At 46.3% G+C, this 22,815-nt stretch overlaps 1 protein-coding gene across 2 annotated transcripts; it reads right to left on the minus strand.

Moving 5' to 3' along the window:
- Positions 1 to 4,961: 4,961 nt before the first annotated feature.
- Positions 4,962 to 22,180, minus strand: LOC114582539 (uncharacterized). Of its 2 annotated transcripts, XM_077916962.1 has the most exons (3): positions 21,882 to 22,180; positions 9,216 to 9,306; positions 4,962 to 6,069 (listed from the first exon to the last, which is right to left on the minus strand). In XM_077916962.1, exon 3 carries the CDS (start codon positions 6,056 to 6,058, stop codon positions 5,027 to 5,029), a length of 1,032 nt encoding a protein of 343 aa, XP_077773088.1. In that variant the 5' UTR covers positions 6,059 to 6,069; positions 9,216 to 9,306; positions 21,882 to 22,180; the 3' UTR covers positions 4,962 to 5,026. The 2 variants fall into 2 exon arrangements, with proteins under 2 accessions (XP_077773088.1, XP_028559464.2); XM_028703631.2 differs by lacking the exons at positions 4,962 to 6,069; positions 9,216 to 9,306 and adding an exon at positions 15,476 to 17,301 and having other exon boundaries at positions 21,882 to 22,174.
- Positions 22,181 to 22,815: the final 635 nt, after the last annotated feature.

Consider the following 22,815-nt stretch of genomic DNA (forward strand, 5'->3'; position numbering starts at 1 on the left):
CACCCATACAGCACTGGAAGGGGCAGATAAACTTCTGTGCATGAACCGACACCACCCGTTCTCCCATACAGCACTGGAAGGGGCAGATAAACTTGTGTGCATGAACCGACACCACCCGTTCTCCCATACAGCACTGGAAGGGGCAGATAAACTTGTGTGCATGAACTGACACCACCCGTTCTCCCATACGGCACTGGAAGGGGCAGATAAACTTACTTGCCTACCCTAAACCTCGGTAGTTAATGCTCTACAGCAATAGTATTATGGTGCCAAACTGTTGAGGTGCAGAGCTAGGAGAGGATGGAAGTACACATCTATGGGGGCTGTGGGGGAAGAGAAGAGATTCCCCAATTCTTTATTCCTCCTCGTATTTTCTTGTGGTGTCAGATTTGTTCCTTCTAACACCAACGTGTCCAGGAGGTGCAGATTGTTAAGACTAGATGAGCATCCCTGCTTGGGATTGCCATGCTGTAAGATCTGCACCCCCTCCATGCAGACTGAAGGTTTAAATATGTGTATAAATCATATTTCTTAAAGCTACGACTGTCTCTACCATGTCTTCAATTCTACAAAGGAGCACTGGGTGAGTCCCTGGAACACCTTGGGATCTTGCTACAGCTCAGCAGAGGAAAGTGTTCTTGAATATGCATGAATGTCATTTTTAAATTCAAACTCAGCTGCTGGAGTACGTGGTTTGTTTTAGTAGAATGGTTGTTATATTATTAAAAGGAATTTCATTTAACTTGTACTGTTATTGCTGAAATAAAAACCTTAGAGTGAGGTATAGATCCTGTGTTCTTGGGTCTCTTCCTCACTCAGCACAAGGAGGGCTGGTGGTCTGATCAGCCACTAAACTCCACCATTTGGGTGTTTTTGATTCAGGAATATAAAAAGAGGGGCATAATAGAAGTTTATAAGATTATGTGTGACACTAAAGAAGTGGCTATTCCTCTCTCCCTCTTCTGGTGCCATAACTCTAGAGCTCAAGAGGTCCTATTAAAATAGCCTGACAGCAGAGTCAGTGATAGGCAAAAGAAGATACATTTCCACACAGTGCAAAACCACTTTATGAAAAAAATTATAACAAAGCATTGAGATAGGCATGGTCTCCTGGTGAACAGTGGCATAGCGTGGGTTGTCAACACCCGGGGCAAGGCAAGTAATTTGCGCCCCCTAACCCGTGGATTTGCTCCCCTAACCTGTGGATTTGCCCTAACCCCAGATGTTGCGCCCGGTGCGGCCGGCCCCCCTGCACCCCCCACGCTACGCCACTGCTGGTGACTATATGCAGCCATATACCTAGCTATTCAAGAAACATTCAGTTTGTCTAGGACTGCATTCTGAAAGAGATCTGGAGGTGGGATGGATGTATCTAATATAAGTTATACTTTATAAACTATTTACAAAAGAAATGTTCCAGGGAGCTCCAGCTTCTCTGTTGCTGAATCCTTCCCCTACCCAGAGGCCCCTCCCAGTCCCATCTGCGTTCTCAGAGATTCCCATGGGCCCCTTCCAAACCCAAGATGTTGCATATGAGTTCAGAATCTGGTAGGAATGGGGATTCTTCCTCTGGATCACATCATGATCTCATCCTGCAAGTCGTTTCATGACATTTAGAGGAGACTGAGTAAATGAAGGGAGTTCTGGTTGCTGGAGGGACCAGAGATACCAATCCCTAAAGCCTTTGGGAAGGCAGTGGTGAACGAAGAAGAACAGGCACCCAGGGTAGGGGGGCAGGGCAAACCGCCCATCGGCGCATGCGCACATGCCGCTACGTACCACGTATGCGCACCTATGTACCATGAATGCGTGCGCATCGTATGTATGGCGGCGGGATCCTCTGCTCGCAGCTGCAGCGGAGTCAGTGGGATCCTTCGATCGCAGCAGCAGCAGTGGTGGAGGGTTCGGGTACACTGTATGGCGCTTCAGCGGCGCCACACATGCACCACTGGTCGGTTTGCCGATGGCACTGCTCGAGCGCTGTACGGACGGCAGAGGAGGGTGCAGCCACAAGCAGAGGATCCTCCACATGCGTCTGCAGCAGCACAATGACGGTGCATGCCCGGGGTGGCAGAGGAGCCCCCTGAGGTGTGCCTTCTTGTCACACCCCCTCAGAGATGGTACCCGGGGGGCCCGCCCCCTTCTTCCGCCACTGGGGAAGGCCCCATGTCACTTCAATATCACACATGCAATATCATTGGCACTCAATAATTATAAAGAAGTAGGCAGACTACAGGTCCACAAAGAAGCAGCCCCTGGAACTCCCTGGGATTTTGCTTCAGTTGTGCAGAGAGAGATTCTGCTTGAGTATGCATTAATGTCATTTTTAGATTCAAGGTCTGTTGCTGGAATACATGGTCTGTTTTTGAAGACTGGTTGTTGGATTATTAAAAGGAACTTCATTTAACTTGTACTGTTATTGCTGAAATAAAAACCGGCCCCCCATTTAGGAAGCTAGACTAAAGGATTCCGCCCAAGGCCTGAAACCACCAAAGTTGTGACGTTTTACTAAAGAAAGGCAAAACCTGCCAATGCAGGAAAAATTCCTTTCCGGTCCTTCAACAGCGCCCGTGTACCTGTAGAGAAGAGGTTAACCTGCAAAAGGAGGCTTAACTGAGGGAGGGCAGGGTGGGAGAAGTTCTGGAGCCAACTGACACTGATTCGCGGGTAAGATTCACCTTCTGTTCTGTGGGCGGTCCCTCCCCCTACCTGGCTGATCCTCAGGCGACGCCCCCCCAGGTGGGATTGGGCGATTGGCTGAAGTAGGTGGAGACCTCCAGGTATCCAGCCTGGGGAGGGCGAAGCCAGCCCCTACTACCGGGAGACGCACTGGGATGGGGGGGCTGTGCGCGACCACACAAAAGGTGCCTCCCCCCCAGTTGTTGTGAGGAGCGGTCACTGTATTATCTAAGTTGACAGAAACTGATTTGAACATTTTGCCATCTCTTCTGGAAACCTGAATATTTGTCTACCTGAAGTGAACCAACTGATGTTTAGTAACTGAAGTTTAAGAAGGCTTGTGCCTAAAGTGTTATGTTTAAACCTGAGACATCTTATAGTTAAAGTAAATACAGTAAGTTAATTTCTACCTGAAAGAACTCATTTCCCGACCCACTTTGTGTCATAAACTTCCTTTGTTTAATAAAACTTTTCTTGTTTGTTTGAGCAACTCCTGCCTGAGACTCTAAATCATTTTTACCTCACAAAAGTCCCCCACTAGATAATCTGAGGTAAATTGTAGAAATTCGTTTAACTGGTCTACCTTGAGGTGGTCACACTATATTCAATTGAGGGCTGGCCCAACGTGAGGTTGAGAAAGTGCTGTTGCGCTGTCGCTCACTGCTGGTGGTTGTTTTTCTTTTCTGAGAGAGATATGTTAAATTCTTGAGGTTTTAAATTTTGGAAGTTAAAGTGATGTTTTAAATTCTGTATATGGTACATTTTATTGTTCAAGAAAACCGGAGGCCTATGATGTGGAAAGTGGGATATTATTTCTTAAAATAAATAAATAAAAGGAATGGAGAAAAATGTATTTGCCTGGCATTCAAAAGCTAAGAACATCAGCGGTGGGCAAGCCTGATGAGGGAGAGCACTACACAACCAGGGGCTACCACTGGCAAGGCCTCCTCTCTTGCTGCCCCCCTCAGCACCTCTGTTGGAGGGGGCACACAGACAAGGGCTTCAAGTGATCACTGCAGAGCTCAGGTAGGTTGATATAAGAGGTCCTTGAGGTACTGAGATTCTGAACCACATGAGGCAAAACCAGCATTTGAATTAGGGCTAGGAATCAAATGGAAACCAGAGTAAAGAGAAATGTTCCTTCTTGTGCCTCTAGGACAGCGAGGGGGTGGGGTTAAGAGAGCTATTGCTTTTAGCAATAAGGGCACATTCACCTTAGGCATCCTTCCAGGACCAGCATGTCATTGGTGAGTGACCCAAAGTGGCTGTGGTCACCTCACACTCTCACACCTGTGAACACAGGACACATGCATAAATCTCTCTGACCACCTGAACACTGTGTCTGATCTTTAGATTTGTTTTGCTGCGGCCGAATTAGTGGGTTCTTGGGTTGGGAAGGGGGCATAAAAAGTTGCTGAGGGAGGCCTGGATCAGGCCCCTGGACCCTCCCCTGCCCTAGGCCAACCCTCAAATCTTCTGGAAAAGGAAGAAGGTATTTGTGTCTTCTGGGAAATATATGTTGAAAATCATTTTGTACACAAGTGTGAAAAGTGCACGGAACACATTTTTAAACGATTGATTCTTCATTTTATTTGACTTGTATAACAACAGTGGGACAGGTTGCAGAGTTCAGCACATACAAAGCAAAATGAAGGAACAAATTTAGCAAAGGGATTTATAGCTTATAAATAGTAGCTCATCCGGAAGTCATTCAGCCTGGGTCACCTGCATTGTGCACAAACTAGGACAGGGGTAGGCAAACTAAGGCCCGGGGTCCGGATCTGGCCCTATCGCCTTCTCAATCCGGCCGGCGGACGGTCCGGGAATCAGCGTGTTTTTAGAATGTGTCCTTTTATTTAAAATGCATCTCTGGGTTATTTCTGGGGCATAGGAATTCATTCACCCCCCCCCCCCAATGTAGCCCGGCCCACACATGGTCTGAGGGACGGTGGACCGGCCCTAGGCTGAAAAAGGTTGCTGACCCCTGAACTAGGATATGCTTTTCTAGCTGTAGCCTAAGGAGTTTTGCATAAACTTGGACAAGTATATCTATGTAGCCTATCAAGATGTATATAATATGTCTAATAATCATTAATCTCACTTGGTCTTTAGCTTTTGCATCTCTATATACCACTCAGCGACATAGCTGCCAACGTTTCCCTTTTCTAGTGAGGAATCCTATTAGGAATATGGGAAAGGTTGACAGCTATGCTCAGCGAATTCTCCCTTAGCTCAGGAGAGCTCTATATTTTCTAAATATAGTAATCAATAGTAATCAATCATAGTAATCAATCAGATTTTATAATAGAGAGGAAGCGTTTAAGGGTGCCTTTCAGTCTAACATATTTCACTTATGAGAAGGTGGTAAAGGAATATCTGTAGGTGGAGTAGAATTATCCTTAAATTTCATATCACGGCAGAACAAGACCGCTTCCTTGCCCAAGCCCATCTGAAACTGCCATATGTACATCTTCCCATTCGGCTGCACGGTTACACTAATAGCTTCTTCGATCTCAGTGGCTTCATTCCAGTTTTCCTGCTCTGTGTTGACACTCTTCCCACCATACTCAGCAGTGAGAGAGAACTGATACTTGGCAATGGCTTCAGTGAGCGCACCTGACTGATATGTGGCAGTCATGGAAACCTTCCAGTTGTGCTCCACACTGGTCATCTTCTGCTTGTTGTATCCCACTTTCTTGGTGATCTTCTTATTCCATACAATGGGAGTGCTGGACTCATTGGAGATGGTCTTGATAGGTTCCCATCTACCATAAGCTGGACCATAGGTAATAGCCATTCCTCCAGGGAGCATGTTCACAACATCACTATGGAAGGAGAATGTTTGAAAATCCACATTTCCGTGGAAGTTGGTGCATCTATAGTACTGGACCCCCCATTCATCATGGGGTTTTACAAAGTAATAGTAATTCTTGATGCCCCAGTAATAGAGACCATTCTTGCAAGTTGGGTGAAGTCTGTATTCAACTGCATCTGTATCTCCATGCATATTACTGACCCGACGGTAAACACCTCTTTTCTGGAAAATGATATAGAAGGATCCAAAGGCTGAGAGGTAATGGTCCCCTCCGCGGCAGTTGGGATGGAGGCTGTATACTACAGAACCTAAGTCTCCATTCATGTTGCTGACACGGCGATAGTTGTCTCCTTTGATGATGTAGAATAGGTCATCCTCATGGGCTAAGTAGTGATCTCCTCCCTGGCAGGAACTGTGCAGGCTAAACACTTCGAGGTCTTTGCCCTCGTGGAAATTGGTGGACCGCATGTAGCAGCCCAGGTCTGAGCGGACAATGTAGTAATATTCATCTACCCCACAGAAATCAACCCCTGGGGCTTTGTTCTTAGGGACTATCTCTGGCATGGTGCTTGATTCTAGGAAAAGAAAGCAATGTATTCAGTTAGATCAGAAGATTTCACAAATTGATCATTTATTTACTCTATTTACTTATTTTATTATTTATGAAAATGAAATAATTAACAGAATTTGCTGACGTCTTGGAAAACTGTCTCAATGCTTTAACACAATATACCTGCCAGTGCCAAATATAATTCCAAAGGTAAATGATTACTAATTAATTGTGAGGTGCTTTAAAGACGAAGCAAACACCTTCTCCTTGTGAAGACATATTTCTCTATCATTTCTCTCTCCATTTGATAGGAGGCCCACCCACCCCTTCTAAGGAATATAAATTGTTTTTGACAGGCTGGCCAGTTTTAAAAGTGGTTTGCCTTGAGATTTTAGGGCTGTTTAGGAAATGAAAGATCCAGATTTTGCTGGAAATCAATGCTTTTTTGAAGGCTCAGTGTGGCAAAAACACCGACATCCATCACTGCTGTGCTTGCTCACAAAGAGTAGCTCTTTGCACCTCTCCCTTGTTCAGAACATATGAGAGTGTGGGCCTTCAGTACTCAAGCCCCATTAAATGGAGACGCTGAGCCAGTGGATTTTGGTTTGTTTGTTTTTTATAATTTTTTATTAATTTTACAATACAAAATTATAAGAACATAACACACATTTTTTCACAAATACATTCTTTTTTGGACTTCCCTCAGCTCTTCTGACAATCCTCTGTTTTGATTGTTTTTTACGCATTTCCTAATTTTATATTGTCTTATAATGATAACCTTCCTCCGCCCTACTCCCTTTTTTACAATATTTTTAATATTAATTCTTCACAGTGGTAACTGCTGTTCTAATTAATTTCCTATCTCAGCTGTGCTCGGAAGAGACTGCCTAACCACTCAGAATATCTTGGAAAGAGGGGCAAAATTCAGATCTGAAGCTGCTTATCTCATTGTGTGCATGAACCAACACCACCCGTTCTCCCATAAAAGCACTGGAAGGGGCAGATAAACTTACTTGCCTACCCTCACCCTCGGTAGTTAATGCTCTACAGCAATAGTATTATAGTGCCAGACTGTTGAGCTTCAGAGCTAGGAGAGGATGGAAGGACACATCTATGGGGGCTGTGGGGGAAGAGAAGAGATCCCCCAATTCTTTATTCCCCCTCGTATTTTCTTGTGGCGTCTGATTTGTTCCTTCCAACACCAACGTGTCCAGGAGGTGCAGATTGTTAAGACTAGATGAGCATCCGTGCTTGGGATTTCGATGCTGTAAGATCTGCACCCCCTCCATGCAGACTGAAGGTTTAAATATGTGTATAAATCATATTTCTTAAAGCTACAACCGTCTCTACCATGTCTTCAATTTTCCAAAGGAGCACTGGGTGAGTCCCTGGAACACCTTGGGATCTTGCTACAGCTCAGCAGAGGAAAGAGTTCTTGAATATGCATGAATGTCATTTTTAAATTCAAACTCAGCTGCTGGAGTACGTGGTTTGTTTTAGTAGAATGGTTGTTATATTATTAAAAGGAACTTCATTTAACCTGTACTGTTATTGCTTAAATAAAAACCTTAGAGTGAGGTATACACCCTGTGTTCTTGTGTCTCTTCCTCACTCTGCACAAGGAGGGCTGGTGGTCTGATCAGCCACTAAACCCCACCATTTGGGTGTTTTTGATTCAGGAATATAAAAAGAGGGGCATAATAGAAGTTTATAAGATTATGTGTGACACTAAAGAAGTGGCTATTCCTCTCTCCCTCTTCTGGTGCCATAACTCTAGAGCTCAAGAGGTCCTATTAAAATAGCCTGACAGCAGAGTCAGTGATAGGCAAAAGAAGATACATTTCCACACAGTGCAAAACCACTTTATGAAATAAATTATAACAAAGCATTGAGATAAGCCGTACACCTTGCTATTCAAGAAACATTCAGTTTGTATAGGACTGCATTCTGAAAGAGATCTGGAGGTAGGGATGGATGTATCTAATATAAGATAGACTTTATAAACTATTTACAAAAGTAATGTTCCAGGGAGCTCCAGCTTCTCTGTTGCTGAATCCTTCCCCTACCCAGAGGCCCCTCCCAGTCCCATCTGCGTTCTCAAAGATACCCATGGGCCCCTTCCAAACCCAAGATGTTGCATTTGAGTTCAGAATCTGGTAGGAATGGGGATTCTGCCTCTGGATCACATCATGATCTCATCCTGCAAGGTGTTTCATGATGTTTAGAGGAGACTGAGTAAATGAAGGGAGTTCTGGTTGCTGGAGGGACCAGAGATACCAATCCCTAAAGCCTTTGGGAAGCCAGTGGCGAAGGAAGAAGAACAGGCACCCAGGGTAGGGTGGCGGGGCAAACCGCTCGTCAGCGCATGCGCACGTGCCACTACGTACCACGTGTGCGCTGCTATGTACCATCCATCTGTGCACACCGTATGTATGGCGGCGGGATCCTCTGCTCGCAGCTGCAGTGGAGTCAGTGGGATCCTTCGCTCGTGGCTGCAGCCGTGGTGGAGGTTTAGGGTACACTGTATGGCGCTTGAGCGGTGCTGCGCATGCGCCACTGGTGGGTTTGCCAATGGCACCGCTCGAGCGGAGGAGAGTGCAGCCGTGAGCCCAGGATCCTCCGCATGCGTCTGCGGCAGCACGATGGCGGTGTGTGCCTGGGGGTGGCAGGGCGAGACCCCTGAGGTGTGCCTTCTTGTCACACCTCCTCAGACATGGCACCCGGGGGACCTGCCCCCCTTCCTCTGCCACTGGGGAAGGCTCCATGTCACTTCAACATCACACAGGGAATTTCATTGGCACTCAATAATTATAAAGAAGTAGTTAGACTACAGCTCCACAAAGAAGCACCCCCTGGAACCCCCTGGGATTTTTCTTCAGCTGTGCAGAGAGAGATTCTCCTTGAATATGCATTAATGCCATTTTTAGATTCAAGATTTTTTGCTAGAATACATGGTCTGTTTTAGTAGACTGGTTGTTGGATTATTAAAAGGAACTTCATTTAACTTGTACTGTTATTGCTGAAATAAAAACCTTAGAGATTATAATTATAACCTTTATAATTATAAAGAGGTAGTTAGATTGCAGGTCCACAAAAAGTACTCTCTCCCTTATGCCCCAAATTCTAAAGTTATCTCTCTCCACTTATGCACAGTAAATCTCCAAGACTTACCGGTATTCGTGGTATTCAGACAGAAAGTTTTCTAGTAGGTGGCAGCTGCTTCTCTTGGTGGAGAATGAGGGAAATGTGTGAACACTTGCTGCTTAAATAGGATAGAAGAGGCTATGGGTTAATGAGAAACTACGTACCGCTCCTCCTACATTGGAACTAAAATTTTTTTTATTGATAAGCAGAGACACAACCACAAGAAAACCCTCCCACTCCCCTTCTCAGAGTGCAGAGTCTTCCAGGAACAAAATATAGCATCAGCGGAACTTAGAATATCTATCATTTTCTAGTGCTGTGAGAGCTCTATATTTTCTAAACTTTAGCCCACAGTAATCACCCAAATTTAATAAAAGATCCCTAAATGGGGAGGAAGCCTTTGAGCATTCCTGTTGACCTACCATACAGTGGTACCTCAGGTTACATACACTTCAGGTTACAGACTCCCCAAACCCAGAAATAATACCTCGGGTTAAGAACTTTGCTTCAGGATGAGAGCAGAAATCTGGCTCTGCCGGCGCAGCAGCAGCAGGAGGCCCCATTAGCTAAAGTGGTGCTTCAGGTTAAGAACAGTTTCAGGTTAAGAACAGACCTCTGGAATGAATTGAGTACTTACCCCGAGGTACCACTGTATTTCATTTATTAGAAGGTGGCAGAGGAATATCTGGGTGAATATCTGGGTGAATACCCTTTCACCCATACAGCACTGGAAGGGGCAGATAAACTTGTGTGCATGAACCGACACCACCCTTTCACCCATACAGCACTGGAAGGGGCAGATAAACTTGTGTGCATGAACCGACACCACCCGTTCTCCCATACAGCACTGGAAGGGGCAGATAAACTTCTGTGCATGAACCGACACCACCCGTTCTCCCATACAGCACTGGAAGGGGCAGATAAACTTCTGTGCATGAACCGACACCACCCGTTCTCCCATACGGCACTGGAAGGGGCAGATAAACTTGTGTGCATGAACCGACACCACCCGTTCTCCCATACAGCACTGGAAGGGGCAGATAAACTTCTGTGCATGAACCGACACCACCCGTTCTCCCATACGGCACTGGAAGGGGCAGATAAACTTCTGTGCATGAACCGACACCACCCGTTCTCCCATACAGCACTGGAAGGGGCAGATAAACTTGTGTGCATGAACCGACACCACCCTTTCTCCCATACGGCACTGGAAGGGGCAGATAAACTTACTTGCCTACCCTAAACCTCGGTAGTTAATGCTCTACAGCAATAGTATTATGGTGCCAGACTGTTGAGGTGCAGAGCTAGGAGAGGATGGAAGTACACATCTATGGGGGCTGTGGGGGAAGAGAAGAGATTCCCCAATTCTTTATTCCTCCTCGTATTTTCTTGTGGTGTCAGATTTGTTCCTTCTAACACCAACGTGTCCAGGAGGTACAGATTGTTAAGACTAGCTGAGCATCCCTGCTTGGGATTGCCATGCTGTAAGATCTGCACCCCCTCCATGCAGACTGAAGGTTTAAATATGTGTATAAATCATATTTCTTAAAGCTACAACACTCTCTACCATGTCTTCAGTTCTCCAAAGGAGCACTGGGTGAGTCCCTGGAACACCTTGGGATCTTGCTACAGCTCGGCAGAGGAAATGAATATGCATGAATGTCATTTTTAAATTCAAACTCAGCTGCTGGAATACGTGGTTTGTTTTAGTAGAATGGTTGTTGTATTATTAAAAGGAACTTCATTTAACTTGTACTGTTATTGCTGAAATAAAAACCTTAGAGTGAGGTATAGATCCTGTGTTCTTGGGTCTCTTCCTCACTCTGCACAAGGAGGGCTGGTGGTCTGATCAGCCACTAAACTCCACCATTTGGGTGTTTTTGATTCAGGAATATAAAAAGAGGGGCATAATAGAAGTTTATAAGATTATGTGTGACACTAAAGAAGTGGCTATTCCTCTCTCCCTCTTCTGGTGCCATAACTCTAGAGCTCAAGAGGTCCTATTAAAATAGCCTGACAGCAGAGTCAGTGATAGGCAAAAGAAGATACATTTCCACACAGTGCAAAACCACTTTATGAAATAAATTATAACAAAGCATTGAGATAGGCATGGTCTCCTGGTGAACAGTGGCATAGCGTGGGTTGTCAACACCCGGGGCAAGGCAAGTAATTTGCGCCCCCTAACCCGTGGATTTGCTCCCCTAACCTGTGGATTTGCCCTAACCCCAGATGTTGCGCCCGGTGCGGCCGGCCCCCCTGCACCCCCCACGCTACGCCACTGCTGGTGACTATATGCAGCCATATACCTAGCTATTCAAGAAACATTCAGTTTGTCTAGGACTGCATTCTGAAAGAGATCTGGAGGTGGGATGGATGTATCTAATATAAGTTAAACTATTTACAAAAGAAATGTTCCAGGGAGCTCCAGCTTCTCTGTTGCTGAATCCTTCCCCTACCCAGAGGCCCCTCCCAGTCCCATCTGCGTTCTCAGAGATTCCCATGGGCCCCTTCCAAACCCAAGATGTTGCATATGAGTTCAGAATCTGGTAGGAATGGGGATTCTGCCTCTGGATCACATCATGATCTCATCCTGCAAGTTGTTTCATGACATTTAGAGGAGACTGAGTAAATGAAGGGAGTTCTGGTTGCTGGAGGGACCAGAGATACCAATCCCTAAAGCCTTTGGGAAGGCAGTGGTGAACGAAGAAGAACAGGCACCCAGGGTAGGGGGCAGGGCAAACCGCCCATCGGCGCATGCGCACATGCCGCTACGTACCACGTGTGCGCACCTATGTACCATGAATGCGTGCGCATCGTATGTATGGCGGCGGGATCCTCTGCTCGCAGCTGCAGCGGAGTCAGTGGGATCCTTCGATCGCAGCAGCAGCAGTGGTGGAGGGTTCGGGTACACTGTATGGCGCTTCAGCGGCGCCACACATGCACCACTGGTCGGTTTGCCGATATCACTGCTCGAGCGCTGTACGGACGGCAGAGGAGGGTGCAGCCACAAGCAGAGGATCCTCCACACGCGTCTGCAGCAGCACAATGACGGTGCATGCCCGGGGTGGCAGAGGAGCCCCCTGAGGTGTGCCTTCTTGTCACACCCCCTCAGAGATGGTACCCGGGGGGCCCGCCCCCTTCTTCCGCCACTGGGGAAGGCCCCATGTCACTTCAATATCACACATGCAATATCATTGGCACTCAATAATTATAAAGAAGTAGGCAGACTACAGGTCCACAAAGATGCAGCCCCTGGAACTCCCTGGGATTTTGCTTCAGTTGTGCAGAGAGAGATTCTGCTTGAGTATGCATTAATGCCATTTTTAGATTCAAGGTCTGTTGCTGGAATACATGGTCTGTTTTTGTAGACTGGTTGTTGGATTATTAAAAGGAACTTCATTTAACTTGTACTGTTATTGCTGAAATAAAAACCGGCCCCCCATTTAGGAAGCTAGACTAAAGGATTCCGCCCAAGGCCTGAAACCACCAAAGTTGTGACGTTTTACTAAAGAAAGGCAAAACCTGCCAATGCAGGAACAATTCCTTTCCGGTCCTTCAACAGCGCCTGTGTACCTGTAGAGAAGAGGTTAACCTGCAAAAGGAGGCTTAACTGAGGGAGGGCAGGGTGGGAGAAGTTCTGGAGCCAACTGACACTGATTCGCGGGTAAGATTCACCTTCTGTTCGGTGGGCAGTCCCTCCCACTGAGAGCCAGTGTGGTGTAGTGGTTAAGAGCGGTAGACTCCTAATCTGTGGAACCGGGTTCGCGTCCCCGCTTCTCCACATGCAGCTGCTGGGTGACCTTGGGCCAGTCACACTTCTTTGAAGTCTCTCAGCCCCACTCACCTCACAGAGTGTTTGTTGTGGGGGAGGAAGGGAAAGGAGAATGTTAGCCGCTTTGAGACTCCTTAAAGGGAGTGAAAGGCGGGATATAAAATCCAAACTCTCTAAAACTCTTCTTCTTCTTCCCCCTACCTGGCTGATCCTCTGGCGATGCCCCCCCCCCCCAGGTGGGACTGGGCGATTGGCTGAAGTAGGCGGAGGCCTCCAGGTATCCAGCCTGGGGAGGGCGAAGCCAGCCCCTACTACCGGGAGAAGCACTGGGATGGGGGGGCTGTGCGTGACCACGCAAAAGGCACCGCCCATTTAATGTGTGGAGCGGTCACTGTATTATCTAAGTGACAGAAACTGATTTGAACATTTTGCCATCTCTTCTGGAAACCTGAATATTTGTCTACCTGAAGTGAACCAACTGATGTTTAGTAACTGAAGTTTAAGAAGGCTTGTGCCTAAAGTGTTATGTTTAAACCTGAGACATCTTATAGTTAAAGTAAATACAGTAAGTTAATTTCTACCTGAAAGAACTCGTTTCCCGACCCACTTTGTGCCATAAACTTCCTTTGTTTAATAAAACTTTTCTTGTTTGTTTGAGCAACTCCTGCCTGAGACTCTAAATCATTTTTACCTCACAAAAGTCCCCCACTAGATAATCTGAGGTAAATTGTAGAAATTCGTGTAACTGGTCTACCTTGAGGTGGTCACACTATATTTAATTGAGGGCTGGCCCAACGTGAGGTTGAGAAAGTGCTGTTGGGCTGTCGCTCACTGCTGGTGGTTGTTTTTCTTTTCTGAGAGAGATATGTTAAATTCTTGAGGTTTAAAATTTTGGAAGTTAAAGTGATGCTTTAAATTGTGTATATGGTACTGTCAGGGCCGCCTCAGGTCCCAGCTCACAAGAGACCAACGCCAAGTCCAGTTTATATACAAAAGCTTTTATTGAAGAACTTGGTTTGCTCCACAGCCGAGGCGCGCGGCCCCACGTCTGTTAGGCTTAGACTGCTGAAGTCCCCTCTGAATCAGTCCCGCCTCCACACCAGTTTAAGAGGCTTGTGCTGGTCCACCTCTTCCTGTCCTTTCTTTTCCGCAAGGTCTTTCTGCCCCCCTGGGTTCCTTCCCTCCTGGATTCCCCCGAGGCTGAATCCCCAGACGCCTGCTCCCCCCTCCTCCGTGCTTTGGGACCAGGCTCCTCCTCCGGGCTCTCCTCATTTCCGCGCGCCTTCACATTTGAACTTGGCGCGTGTACGCTGCTTCTGACTTTCCTTTTGACAGTTACACTGCTCTTGGTGCTACTCTCCGCCCCTTCCGGCAGGACGTCTTGCCCCGATCTCCTTCCCCTCTCTGCTTCCTGCTCTGCTTCGTCTGACACACTGGGAACTCCACCCTCTTCACTCCGTTCCGGCGGAGAAGCCGGCCCCGATCTCCAACTCCCACTTGGGGTTCCCCTGCTGCTGCCCTGCTCCTGACTATTCCCCCCTGTGGCTCCCCTTGGCCTGACCAGGGACGCCCCCTTTTGGGAATCCTCTGATTCACTGGAAAGAGTCATGGAAACCCTCGAGTCATTGTCATCCTCTTCCTCGTCGCCCTGGGATCCTTCCCCCTCGCTCTCAGTCTCCTCCCTCATCTGTGCCTCCCTCCCTGAACCCCTGACAGGTACATTTTATTGTTAAAGACAACCTGAGACCTATGATGTGGAAAGTGGGATATTATTTCTTAAAATAAATAAATAAAAGGAATGGAGAAAAATGTATGTGCCTGGCATTCAAAAGCTAAGAACATCAGCGATGGGCAAGCCTGATGAGGGAGAGCACTACACAACCAGGGGCTACCACTGGCAAGGCCTCCTCTCTTGCTGCCCCCCTCAGCACCTCTGTTGGAGGGGGCACACAGACAAGGGCTTCAAGTGATCACTGCAGAGGTCAGGTAGGTTGATATAAGAGGTCCTTGAGGTACTGAGATTCTGAACCACATGAGGCAAAGCCAGCATTTGAATTAGGGCTAGTAATCAAATGGCAACCAGAGTTGAAGAGAAATGTTCCTTCTTGTGCTTCTACGACAGGGCTATAAGAGCTATTGCTTTTAGCTATAAGGGCACATTCACCCTTAGGAAGCTCTCCAGGACCAGCATGTCATTGGTGAGTGACCCAAAGTGGCTGTGGTCACCTCACACTCTCACGCCTGTGAGCACAGGACACATGCATAAATCTCTCTGACCACCTGAACACTGTGTCTGATCTTTAGATTTGTTTTGCTGCCGCCGAATTAGTGGGTTCTTGGGTTGGGAAGGGGGCATAAAAAGTTGCTGAGGGAGGCCTGGATCAGGCCCCTGGACCCTCCCCTGCCCTAGGCCAACCCTCAAATCTTCTGGAAAAGGAAGAAGGTATTTGTGTCTTCTGGGAAATATATGTTGAAAATCATTTTGTACACAAGTGTGAAAAGTGCACGGAACACATTTTTAAATGATTGATTCTTCATTTTATTTGACTTGTATAACAACAGTGGGACAGGTTGCATAGTTCAGCAAATACAAAGCAAAATGAAGGAACAAATTTAGCAAAGGGATTTATAGCTTATAAATAGTAGCTCATCGAGAAGTCATTCAGCCTGGGTCACCTGCATTGTGCACAAACTAGGACAGGGGTAGGCAAACTAAGGCCCGGGGGCCGGATCTGGCCCTATTGCCTTCTCAATCCGGCCGGCGGACGGTCCGGGAATCAGCGTGTTTTTAGAATGTGTCCTTTTATTTAAAATGCATCTCTGGGTTATTTCTGGGGCATAGGAATTCGTTCACCCCCCCCCCCCATGTAGCCCGGCCCACCACATGGTCTGAGGGACGGTGGACCGGCCCTAGGCTGAAAAAGGTTGCTGACCCCTGAACTAGGATATGCTTTTCTAGCTGTAGCCTAAGGAGTTTTGCATAAACTTGGACAAGTATATCTATGTAGCCTATCAAGATGTATATAATATGTCTAATAATCATTAATCTCACTTGGTCTTTAGCTTTTGCATCTCTATATACCACTCAGCGACATAGCTGTCAACGTTTCCCTTTTCTTGCGAGGAATCCTATTCGGAATAAGGGAAAGGTTGACAGCTATGCTCAGCGAATTCCCCCTTAGCTCAGGAGAGCTCTCTATTTTCTAAATATAGTAACCAATAGTAATCAATCATAGTAATCAATAAGATTTTATAATAGAGAGGAAGCGTTTGAGGGTGCCTTTCGGTCTAACATTTTTCACTTATCAGAAGGTGGTAAAGGAATATCTGTAGGTGGAGTAGAATTATCAGTAAATTTCATATCACGGCAGAACAAGACCGCTTCCTTGCCCAAGCCCAGCTGGTATTGCCATATGTACATCTTCCCTTTGGGCTGCACGGTTACACTAATAGCTTCTTCGATCTCAGTGGCTTCATTCCAGTTTTCCTGCTCTGTGTTGACACTCTTCCCACCATACTCAGCAGTGAGAGAGAACTGATACTTGGCAATGGCTTCAGTGAGCGCACCTGACTGATATGTGGCAGTCATGGAAACCTTCCAGTTGTGTTCCACACTGGTCATCTTCTGCTTGTTGTATCCCACTTTCTTGGTGATCTTCTTATTCCATACAATGGGAGTGCTGGACTCATTGGAAATGGTCTTGATAGCTTCCCATCTACCATAAGCTGGACCATAGCTAATAGACATTCCTCCAGGGAGCATATTCACAACATCTCTATGGAAGGAGAATGTTTCAGCATCCAAATTTCCGTGGAAGTCGGTGCATCTATAGTACTGGACCCCCCATTCATCATGGGGTTTTACAAAGTAATAGTAATTCTTGATGCCCCAGTAATAGAGACCATCCTTGCAAGTTGGGTGAAGTGTGTATTCAACTGCATCTGTATCTTCATGCATATTACTGACCCGACGGTAAACACCTCTTTTCTGGAAAATGATATAGAAGGATCCAAAGGCTGAGAGGTAATGGTCCCCTCCGCGGCAGTTGGGATGGAGGCTGTATACTACAGAACCTAAGTCTTTATTCATGTTGCTAACACGGCGATAGTTGTCTCCTTTGATGATGTAGAATAGGTCATCCTGATGGGCTAAGTAGTGATCTCCTCCCATGCAGGAACTGTGCAGGCTAAACACTTCGAGGTCTTTGCCCTCGTGGAAATTGGTGGACCGCATGTAGCAGCCCAGGTCTGAGCGGACAATGTAGTAATATTCATCTACCCCACAGAAATCAACCCCTGGGGCTTTGTTCTTAGGGACTATCTCTGGCATGGTGCTTGATTCTAGGAAAAGAAAGCAATGTATTCAGTTAGATCAGAAGATTTCACAAATTGATCATTTATTTATTTACTTATTTTATTATTTATGACAATGAAATAATTAACAGAATTTGCTGACGTCTTGGAAAACTGTCTCAATGCTTTAACACAATATACCTGCCAGTGCCAAATATAATTCCAAAGGTAAATGATTACTGTCAGAGCTGCCCCAGGTCCCAGCTCACAAAGGACCAACGCCAGTTCGTTGTTATATAAAACAGTCTTTATTGAAGTTCAGTTTCGCTTTCACAGCCGCGGCGCGCAGCTCTACGTCTCAAACTCTAGACCGCCGAAGCTCCGTCTGAATCTCCTCCCCCCAGACACCAGTTTAAGACTCTAGCCTTGCTCCACCTCTTCCTTTGCTCTTTCTTCCTCTGGGTCCGCCTGTCCGCTGGGGTCTTGCCCTTCCTAGACTCTTCTGACGCTGAGTCCCCTGAGTCTTTCCCCCAGCCTCCGGCGGGCTTTAGGACCTGGTTCCCAATCCGGGTTTTCTGTTGTCCCGCACACCTGTACATTTGAACTTGGCGTGCGCGCCCAGCCGGCCACCTTCCTCCTGACCGTTACACTGCTCCTGTCACTGCTTCCCCCTTCGGGGAGGCTAGCTGGACCTGACCTCCCCTCCGTTCCCCCACTCTCCGATAGAGGCGTGGTCAGCCCTGACTCATCTTCTCTCCCTGCTGGAGGAGACGCTGGCCCTGACACATGGGACTCTTCCCCCACACTGCGCTCCGGTGGGGAATCTGGTCCTGATCTCCCACTGCTGCTTTGGGAGTCCCCGCTGGCCCCTTGCTTCGGGTGCGTCCCCCCTGGGACCCCCCTTGCCCTGACCATCAGCGCCCCCTTCTGGGAATCTTCTGATTCGCTGGAGAGGCTCATGGAATCTCTCGGGTCACTGTCATTCTCCCCCCCGCTGCCCTCAGATTCTTCCCCTTCGCTCTCCATTTCCTCTCTCCCCTGTGCCTCTGCTCCTGAGCCCCTGACAATTACTAATTAATTGTGAGGTGCTTTAAAGACGAAGCAAACACCTTCTCCTTGTGAAGACATATTTCTCTATCTATTTCTCTCTCCATTTGATAGGAGACCCACCGACCCCTTCTAAGGAATATAAATTGCATTTGACAAGCTCGCCAGTCTTAAAAGTAGTTTGCCTTGTGATTTTAGGGAATGGCTGTTTAGGAAATGAAAGATCCAGATTTTGCTGGAAATCAAAGCTTTTTTGAAGGCTCAGTGTGGCAAAAACACCGACATCCATCACTGCTGTGCTTGCTCACAAAGAGAAGCTCTTTGCACCGCTCCATTGTTCAGAACATCTGAGAGAGTGGGCATTCAATACTCAAGCCCCATTAAATGGAGAGGCTGAGCCAGTTGATTTTGTTTGTTTTTTGGTTTTGTTTTTTTATAATATTTTATTAATTTTACAATACAAAATTATAAGAACATAACACACATTTTTTCACAAATACATTCTTTTTTGGACTTCCCTCAGCTCTTCTGACAATCCTCCGTTTTGATTCTTTTTTACGCATTTCCTAATTTTATATTGTCTTATAATGATAACCTTCCTCCTCCCTACTCCCTTTTTTACAATATTTTTAATATTAATTCTTCACAGAGCCTCTTGCAAAGCAACAAACGTTATTTGTTCATCGCATCTACTTTTCAAATAATCTACAAATTTACTCCAGTCCTCGGTGAACCTATGGTTCCGTCGGTTTCAGATCTTTCCTGTTAATTTGTTGAGTTCTGCATAGTCCATTAATTTCATTCTCCATTCTTCCACCATTGGTATCTCTTCTTGTTTCCATTTTTGGGCCAATAATGTCCTTGCAGCTGTTACCACGTATAAAAAAAGCTTACATTCTTTTCTATTTATTTCACTTCCAACCATGCCTAACAGAAATGCCTCTGCTTTCTTTACAAATATATATTTCAACATTTTTTCCAATTCATTATATATGATTTCCCAGAAGCATTTCACCTTTTTACACTCCCACTACATATGATAAAATGTTCCCTCTTTTTCTTTACATTTCCAACATTTGTTACACACTTTGTACAGAGCCAGTGGATTTTGAGGGGATATTTACTGAGGCCTTTTGTGGGCACCATACGAGGGCACCCAGGCACTCATGAGTGCCATGCTGGTAACTGCTGTTCTAATTAATTTCCTATCTCAGCTGTGCTGGGAAGAGACTGCCTAACAGCTCAGAATATCTTGGAAAGCGGAGCAAAATTCAGATCTGAAGCTGCTTATCTCATTGTGTGCATAAACTGACACCACCCTTTCACCCAGACAGCACTGGAAGGGGCAGATAAACTTGTGCGCATGAACCGACACCACCCGTTCTCCCATACAGCACTGGAAGGGGCAGATAAACTTACTTGCTCACCCTCAACCTCAGTACAGCAACTACAGCAATAGTATTATAGTGCCAGACTGTTGAGCTTCAGAACTAGGAAAGGATGGAAGTACACATCTATGGGGGCTGTGGGGGAAGAGAAGAGATTCCCCAATTCTTTATTCCCCCTCATATTTTCTTGTGGCGTCTGATTTGTTCCTTCTAATACCAACGTGTCCAGGAGGTGCAGATTGTTAAGACTAGCTGAGCATCCCTGCTTGGGATTGCCATGCTGTAAGATCTGCACCCCCTCCATGCAGACTGAAGGTTTAAATATGTGTATAAATCATATTTCTTAAAGCTACAACAGTCTCTACCATGTCTTCAGTTCTCCAAAGGAGCACTGGGTGAGTCCCTGGAACACCTTGGGATCTTGCTACAGCTCGGCAGAGGAAAGTGTTCTTGAATACGCATGAATGTCATATTTAAATTCAAACTCAGCTGCTGGAATACGTGGTTTGTTTTAGTAGAATGGTTGTTGTATTATTAAAAGGAACTTCATTTAACTTGTACTGTTATTGCTTAAATAAAAACCTTAGAGTGAGGTATACACCCGGTGTTCTTGGGTCTCTTCCTCACTCTGCACAAAAAGGGCTGGTAGTCTGATCAGCCACTAAACTCCACCATTTGGGTGTTTTTGATTCAGGAATATAAAAAGAGGGGCATAATAGAAGTTTATAAGATTATGCGTGACACTAAAGAAGTGGCTATACCTCTCTCCCTCTTCTGGTGCCATAACTCTAGAGCTCAAGAGGTCCTATTAAAATAGCCTGACAGCAGAGTCAGTGATAGGCAAAAGAAGATACATTTCCACACAATACAAAACCACTTTATGAAATAAATTATCACAAAGCATTGAGATAGGCATGGTCTCCTGGTGACTATATGCAGCCGTACACCTTGCTATTTAAGAAACACTCAGTTTGTATAGGATTGCATTCTGAAAGAGATCTGGAGGTCGGGATGGATTTTCCTAATATAAGATATACTTTATAAACTATTTACAAAAGAAATGTTCCAGGGAGCTCTGGCTTCTCTGTTGCTGAATCCTTCCCCTACCCAGAGGCCCCTTCCAGTCCCATCTGCGTTCTCAAAGATACCCATGGGCACCTTCCAAACCCAAGATGTTGCATATGAGTTCAGAATCTGGTAGGAATGGGGATTCTGCCTCTGGATCACATCATGATCACATCCTGCAAGGTGTTTCATGACGTTTAGAGGAGACTGAGTAAATGAAGGGAGTTCTGGTTGCTGGAGGGACCAGAGATACCAATCCCTAAAGCCTTAGGGAAGCCAGTTGTGAAGGAAGAAGAACAGGCACCCAGGGTAGGGGGGCAGGGCAAACCGCTGGTCGGCGCGTGCACACGTGTTGCTACGTACCACGTGTGCGCTGCTATGTACCATGCATGGCAGCGGGATCCTCTGCTTGCAGCTGCAGCGGAATCAGTGGGATCCTTCGCTCATGGCTGCAGCGGTGGTGGAGGGTTAGGGTACACTGTATGGCGCTTGAGCGGTGCTGCGCATGCGCCACTGGTCGGTTTGCCGATGGCACTGCTCGAGCGGAGGAGAGTGCAGCCGTGAGCCCAGGATCCTCCGCATGCGTCTGCGGCAGCACGATGGCGGTGCGTGCCTGGGGGTGGCAGGGCGATACCCCTGAGGTGTGCCTTCTTGTCACACCTCCTCAGAAATGGCACCCGGGGGGCCTGCCCCCCTTCCTCCGCCACTGGGGAAGGCCCCATGTCACTTCAATATCACACAGGGAATATCATTGGAACTCAATAATTATAAAGAAGTAGTTAGACTACAGGTCCACAAAGAAGCACCCCCTGGAACCCCCTGGGATTTTTCTTCAGCTGTGCAGAGAGAGATTCTCCTTGAATATGCATTAATGTCATTTTTAGATTCAAGATTTTTTGCTAGAATACATGGTCTGTTTTAGTAGACTGGTTGTTGGATTATTAAAAGTAACTTCATTTAACTTGTACTGTTATTGCTGAAATAAAAACCTTAGAGATTATAATTATAACCTTTATAATTATAAAGAGGTAGTTAGATTGCAGGTCCACAAAAAGCATTCCCTCCCTTATGCCCCAAATTCTAAAGTTATCTCTCTCCACTCATGCCCAGTAAAACTCCAAGACTTACCGGTATTCGTGGTATTCAGACAGAAAGTTTTGTAGTAGGTGGCAGCTGCTTCTCTTGGTGGAGAATGAGGGAAATGAGTGAACACTTGCTGCTTAAATAGGATAGAAGAGGCTATGGGTTAATGAGAAACTACGTACCGCTCCTCCTACATTGGAACTAAAAAAAAATTTAGTGATAAGCAGAGACACAACCACAAGAAAACCCTCCCACTCCCCTTCTCAGCGTGCAGAGTCTTCCAGGAACAAAATATAGCATCAGCGGAACTTAGAATATCTATCATTTTCTAGTGCTGTGAGAGCTCTATATTTTCTAAACTTTAGTCCACAATAATCACCCAAATTTAATAAAAGATCCCTTAATGGGGAGGAAGCCTTTGAGCGTTCCTGTTGACCTACCATACAGTGGTACCTCAGGTTACATACGCTTCAGGTTACAGACTCCACTAACCCAGAAATATTACCTTGGGTTAAGAACTTTGCTTCAGGATGAGAGCAGAAATCTGACTCTGCTGGCGCAGCAGCAGCAGGAGGCCCCATTAGCTAAAGTGGTGCTTCAGGTTAAGAACAGTTTCAGGTTAAGAGCAGACCTCCGGAATGAATTAAGTACTTAACCCGGGGTACCACTGTATTCCATTTATTAGAAGGTGGCAAAGGAATATCTGTAGGTGGAGTAGAATCACCTGTATATTTCATATCACGGCAGAACAAGACCGTTTCCTTGCCCAAACCCAGCTGGTATTGCCATATGTACATCTTCTCATTGGGCTGCAGGGTCAAATTAATAGCTTCTTCGATCTCAGTCGCTTCATTCCAGTCTTCGTGCTCTGTGTTGACACTCTTCCCACCATACTCAGCAGTGAGAGAGAACTGGTACTTGGCCATTGCCTCAGTGAGTGCACCTGACTGATATGAGGCAGTCATGGAAACCTTCCAGT

The sequence above is a fragment of the Podarcis muralis genome, chromosome 13 (assembly GCF_964188315.1).
Source record: "Podarcis muralis chromosome 13, rPodMur119.hap1.1, whole genome shotgun sequence".
Lineage (NCBI taxonomy): Eukaryota > Metazoa > Chordata > Lepidosauria > Squamata > Lacertidae > Podarcis > Podarcis muralis.